At 36.2% G+C, this 6,000-nt stretch overlaps 1 protein-coding gene across 3 annotated transcripts; it reads right to left on the bottom strand.

Moving 5' to 3' along the window:
- Positions 1–406: 406 nt before the first annotated feature.
- LOC137815440 (glycolipid transfer protein 2) lies at positions 407–2,217 on the bottom strand. 3 transcript variants are annotated; one of them, XM_068618567.2, is made up of 6 exons: positions 1,997–2,216; positions 1,857–1,915; positions 1,522–1,652; positions 1,260–1,395; positions 810–953; positions 407–723 (listed from the first exon to the last, which is right to left on the bottom strand). In XM_068618567.2, the coding sequence occupies exons 1-6, from the start codon at positions 2,205–2,207 to the stop codon at positions 688–690; spliced, it is 717 nt and encodes a 238-aa protein (XP_068474668.2). In that variant the 5' UTR covers positions 2,208–2,216; the 3' UTR covers positions 407–687. The 3 variants fall into 3 exon arrangements, with proteins under 3 accessions (XP_068474668.2, XP_068474669.1, XP_068474670.2); XM_068618568.2 differs by having other exon boundaries at positions 1,857–1,912; positions 1,997–2,215; XM_068618569.2 differs by lacking the exon at positions 810–953 and having other exon boundaries at positions 1,997–2,217.
- Positions 2,218–6,000: the final 3,783 nt, after the last annotated feature.

Genomic DNA, 6,000 nt, shown 5'->3' with positions numbered 1-6,000 from the left:
CAAACACGGGTCAGAGTACCATCCTACAATTATGCAGGAGAAAGCTAGAGAAAGTAACTTGCAAGTTGTGGATTAAACTATTTTGACCTACTTTTTTGCTGAGTACACTGAAATAGGTTAAAACAGATCAAAACAACCCATACTGTCATTATTATTTTTAATTATAATATTTATTTTAAGATAAATGAACAACATTTGTTTTACAAATTTTAAGAGTTTTTTTTTAAATAAATGTAAACCTTATACTATAACACTAATATTTATTACTTGAAATAATCATAAGCTCAACACATATTAAATTAGCCACTTGAGCATGTGATTTATACAACCTCAAGCATAGGAGCATTTTGAGGGTCACGTTCTAAATATATTTAAGAGAGAGAGAACCATTAACGCGTATTCTGACTTTGATGCCATAATTAATTCTGTCATACAAACTTTAGTATAGAAAATATTTACATTTTCATTTACATTAAAGTAACTGTACAGAAAGGAAAATGAAACCATAACTATTTATGACCTCTGTTAATCTTTACATAATATATATGTTTTTAAATTTACAGAAAAAAAATAGTAATACTTAATTAGTGTAAGGAATAATAGAAAACATAACTGTCTCAAACCATTAATAATTTCTCTCCAGAAGAAAATACACAAAACATAGCATTATTTATTCTCTCTTTGACTTCAGGTTGACTTTATCTTGTCCAAGTTATACAATCTCTGCAAAAATATCCACAATGTTAGCAGACAACAGAAAAATTCATTACCAATTATTGTTATGTTATGAATCAGGAAACCAAGCTTACAAGAATACAATGTACATCCTCAAGAAAAGGCACAAACAGAGAAACCAACATCTGCATTTTCTCCTTTAGGATGTCATAGTTTTCCTCTTCAGTTTTAAGAATATTAACAAATGTTTTACTTTCTGGTACCAGTCTTAGAGCCACCTGCAATTCCATTTAATGTAAACATTTTTTGGTCATTTTAAGAATGTGGTGAAAAAGGGGTTATCATAGTGTATCTTTAGTTTCACATAAGATAAAGCTAAACTCGGATCTATGATCCACTCAAAACTACTCTGAATAGTTTCTATTTTTATATCCGATCAAAGACGTGAAATAAGAGTAATCAAACGCCAAAATAGACACACATATTGTATTTGAGTTGTACCCTACAGGTAAATTAGCCAGCTAATCCATCAACAAGCAAAGAAGTGGTTAAACCATGGAAGAAAAAAATTAAGTGATTGTTACTCTGAAAGCAGCTGATGAAATCCATCCATGCCAGGGTTTTAAGGTGACTTCATAGGCCTCTTCAACTACTTGCTCCATTCTCTTTTCAGGGTCTTTTGCTAGTGCTTGTAATAATGAGGAGGTGAAATCCAGGGTCCTGCAAAGTTACACAAAAGATATCATTTTAGTCCTACAATTTCTATACACATTGCTGATATAGTGAGTAGTATCAAAGTAGCAAATATTATATTGTTTATATAAATTAATGTGTCTGGTTTTTCACCTAGTGAGCCAAACCATGGCCTTACTGCAGCTAGACCCTTTTCTTGCATTGCCTTCTTTCGCTTCCGACTTCAATATCTCGACCAAATTCGAGTTCACTGAGGTATTTGATTCATGCATCAGTTCCAGTGTCTGCAACAAAACAGAAATCAACATACAGCCTAACTAATAATTGGTAGGTAAGTTTTCAATCTATAGTTACTTGTTATGTACATAAGTTTTTCAATTCATTAGAAAAATTAATATTGTTTATTATGTATTATATACAAACATTAGTGGGTTTAGATTATCAATTGCCATAGTTATTGTTCGGAGAGAAGTGGTTTGGTGGTTAACCTTAATATTCTGGTACACGTCTTGTCTCAAAACAGCCATTGTTGGTCCTATCTTATCTGCTAGACACACAATGGCAATGTTGTAGGCGTCACGTCACATCTTTGAAACTTAAAGAAAGAGATCAAGGACCAAGTACTCACCAAGAACTTGTAGCACAAAATAACAAACAGAAAGGAAAGGCTTGGTGGGGATATAACCAGACTCATGCTTTTCACCAGGTTTAACTGTGCCCATCATGGAAAGTTCTTCAATGACAGAACCTATCTCTGATCTCTTCTCCACTTCTCTCCTAGTGCTCTTCATTTTTGTTTCTTCCTTCTCCCTCAACCCTCTTCCTGTTCTGCAATGCATATTATATATGTATATATATATATATATATATATCATATTTGTGCCGCAGCATACATCTGGAGTTCTGTATCTATACTTTATTAGAGTTTTAGCATGGACTTCCGTTAATAATTATGGGAAAATGACGTATAGACACAGCATGTTATAGAGAGAGTGAAAAAAAATGAGTAAAATAAGTAACATGATGTGATAAACTAATCAACATATATATAAAGAAATGATGAGTGTCACCTTTTGATTGTTAAACAAATATTATACAGACTAAAACATCAATGGATCCAAAATGTTATCTAAGATTCAAGACTTTTTTATCACCAAAGTTTTATCTCTAATTTCTAACCTTCTGAGAAAATGAAATGAATCTTACGTTATTTGTTTTAAAATTCTTAAGAACTGCTACTTGTTCTTACATAAGAATTATATATCATATCAATTGTTTTACAATAAATGTTTGTGTGCCAGATTCTCATGAATACAATTTAAGTTTTGTGTTTAGATCAAGTGGATTTTTGAAGGAATGAGTCTCGCTAGCACATCTATTATATTGCTCTAAACGAATCCAGAAACATAACTTTCTCAACGTTTTGGGTTATGAATTTTCTCTGTAAAACCATTGACGGTGACCTTTTGTTTGACCTTGGAGAGAGTTATCATCTACACTTCAAGTGTTTTGAAAACTAGTGCAACAATAAATAAAGTCCACGTAGCCTCGTTAGTTTTTGTTTTTTTTTTCTCTTTTCACCGATTTTCGTTGTTGGTTATTAGTGTATAGTGTTTACTCTTTCTATTTTTATTTTATTCTGTAATATAAGAATTAAAAATATAATAAATCTCTGTATTTTAATAAATATTATTTATTATATTTTTTTTATATTTCTAACATTTTTATAAGATTCTAATATAATTCTTTAAAATTATTTTATTGAATGTTTAGTAAATAAATATTGTATTTGAATTGATTGTTTGAATCTCGATAATTGACTCCAATTTGGTTATTATGCTTTGGAGTGGTGAAATTGGTAGACACCCTACTCTTAAGAAGCAGTGTTCGAGTTTTAATTAATTTTTCTAATAATTCTAAAGTCACAATCAAACGAAAATTAAAAATTTCTAATATGTTAATTGAAAGGAAATAAAAAGAGAGAAAAATTTACGTATCTTGCGGCATCAATTCTGTTGGCTTTGCTTAAAACCGTGAGCTGATTAAAATCTTTACTTCTGATCACAATTTTTTTTTTGGAGAATTATTTTGCTGCTACATGGAATATTAACAATGAATGAGTGGATTTATATTAACTTTTCTCTCTAAATCCTTAAAACTCAAAAGAATAAAGAAGGAATCAGTGGTGGATTTTGAGCCGTAATCTTAAAAATTTAAAATAATATATTCAAATTAAGTGTAGTTTTAATGTTTAAGTTGTTATCGCAACGAATCTAGTTTGATAGACTATTTTGAATAACTAGTAAATGAGATTGACTTTGTAACAGTTAATAACATGATCATCATATTGAGTTATACTACCTGTACTGTCTAGGCCGAAAGGTCAACTGAAAGTCTCGACCGACCGAAAGGTTGTACGGCCGAAAGGTCAACCGAAAGTCTCGACGCCGAAAGGTCAACTGAAAGTCTCGACCGACCGTGAGGCTCTGACGCCGAAAGGTCAACTGAAAGTCTTGACCGACCGAGAGGTTGTGCGGCCGAAAGGTCAACCGAAAGTCTCGACCGACCGAAAGGTTGTGCGTAAAATTAAATTAGTGATTATAGCAAAGCCCATAAGATGGGCCCAAATATACAGGTGTGTGTTTTCAAAATGTTAGGTGCAAAAAGAAAAGACCTAAGTAACTCTTAAGCCCAATAAGAGAGCCTTATAAATAGAGGTTCAGCTCAAAAGGTAAGGAGAATTTCAATTGATCTGATAAGCAAAAAACTATATCTGACTTTGGCATCGGAGCGCCTTGCAGGTACACACACCCACCTGTGAGGAGAAGAAGCCGAGAGCCCAACCCGAGAAGAAGCCGAGATCACCTAGCTGAAGGAAAAGCCGAGAGCACCTAGGTGAAGGAGAAGCCGAGAGCACCTAGCTGAAGGAGAAGCCGAGAGCACTTAGCCGAAAGAGAAGCCGAGAGCTCTTAGCCGAAGGAGAAGCCGAGAGCACTTAGCCGAAAGAGAAGCCGAGAGCATCTACCTTGAGGAGAAGTCTAGAGCACCCAATGTGAGAAGAGACCGAGAGAGTCCAGCCCAAAGTTCGGAAGATTTGTATAAGAGTTAATCTTGTCAACCTAATTTTAGTGTTCTTGGTCCTTGTTGTAAGAACATTTTGGCGCCCACCGTGGGGCCGAGAAGTAGCTGAAAAAGGTTGAAGACAAGATGAATCAAATGAGAAGAACAAGGTGGAGAGCAATCTGGGGAGCAGAGAGATAATCAAAATTCCATATCAATGGCTATGCTCATGCAGTTACAAAGAGAGTTCGAAACACTAAAGAGAAGCAATGAAGAAAAGTTAAGTATGCTAAGGGCGGAGAATGCGTACATGAAAAGGAAGTTGAATGAAGAGACGAATTTAAACACATCATTTGAAACTGTTCAACCAAGAACATGTCCACCAAAGGGTACATAATGAGAAAAGATTTGAAACTACAAGGGAGAGAATACCAGAGACTTCTGGTATCTTTGTAGGAATATTTGTCAGGAGGCATCCATTTTTTGAAGCCGTTATAGAAACCTCACTGCCCGAAAAATGGGAAGAATTTTACCATGGAGAAATATGATGGAGGTACAGATCCTGATTAACACATTGCAGTATACACAACGTAGATAAGTTTGTATACGTGGAATGATGCCATTTTGTGCCGAGTATTCCCAACAACTTTGAAGGGAGGGGCTCTGAGTTGGCATACTCGGTTGCCACCGTTATCCATTGATTGTTTCAACACTTTAGTAAAAAAGTTTGTAGCTCATTTTGCTACAAGCCGACCACATCATCTGACATCAATTGCCTTAGTGAATATAAGGTAAGAAAAGGGAGAATCCCTAAGAACATTTATGCAGTGCTTTGGAAAGGTAGCACTAAGTATCCGCAATCTCAGTCCGAAAGTCACAATGCATCATATGATTACAGCACTGAAACCGAGACCATTTGCCGACAGACTTTGCAAAAAACCGGCAACCAATCTTGACGATTATCATCGCAAGTAATGGCCGGCCGCTCACTACGCTTGCTCGATTAACATCGCAAGTGCCGGCCGAACGCTCACCAAACTTGCTTGATTAACATCGCAAGTATTGGCCCAATGATTGCCCGCTTGCTCGATTAACATCGCAAGTGCCGGCCGAACGCTCACCAAACTTGCTTGAGTAACATCGCAAGTATTGGCCGAATGATTGCCCGCTTGCTCGATTAACATCGCAAGTGCCGGCCGAACGCTCACCAAACTTGCTTGAGTAACATCGCAAGTATTGGCCGAATGATTGCCCGCTTGCTCGATTAACATCGCAAGTGCCGGCCGAACACTCACCAAACTTGCTTGAGTAACATCGCAAGTGTTGGCCGAACGATTGCCCGCTTGCTCGATTAACATCGCAAGTGCCGGCCGAACGCTCACCAAACTTGCTTGAGTAACATCGCAAGTATTGGCCCAATGATTGCCCGCTTGCTCGATTAACATCGCAAGTGCCGGCCGAACACTCACCAAACTTGCTCGATTATCATCGCAAGTATTGGCCCAATGATTGCCCGCTTGCTCGATTAACATCGCAAGTGCCGGCCGAACGCTCACCAAACTTGCTTGAGTA

The sequence above is a fragment of the Phaseolus vulgaris genome, chromosome 1 (assembly GCF_051622355.1).
Source record: "Phaseolus vulgaris cultivar YP4 chromosome 1, ASM5162235v1, whole genome shotgun sequence".
Taxonomy (NCBI): domain Eukaryota; kingdom Viridiplantae; phylum Streptophyta; class Magnoliopsida; order Fabales; family Fabaceae; genus Phaseolus; species Phaseolus vulgaris.
The sequence above is the reverse complement of the archived record's forward strand: the minus strand, read 5'-3'. Positions and strand labels throughout refer to the sequence as shown.

Excerpts from the sequence above, each read along its gene's own strand:
- LOC137815440 (XM_068618567.2), bottom strand. The coding sequence starts at position 2,207 with ATGCATTGCAGAACAGGAAGAGGGTTGAGGGAGAAGGAAGAAACAAAA. Across the intron at positions 1,916-1,996 it reads TTTTGTGCTACAAGTTCTTG|CAGATAAGATAGGACCAACA; the intron begins GTGAGTACTTGG and ends TTGTGTGTCTAG. Across the intron at positions 954-1,259 it reads TTTCATCAGCTGCTTTCAGA|GTGGCTCTAAGACTGGTACC; the intron begins GTAACAATCACT and ends ATGGAATTGCAG.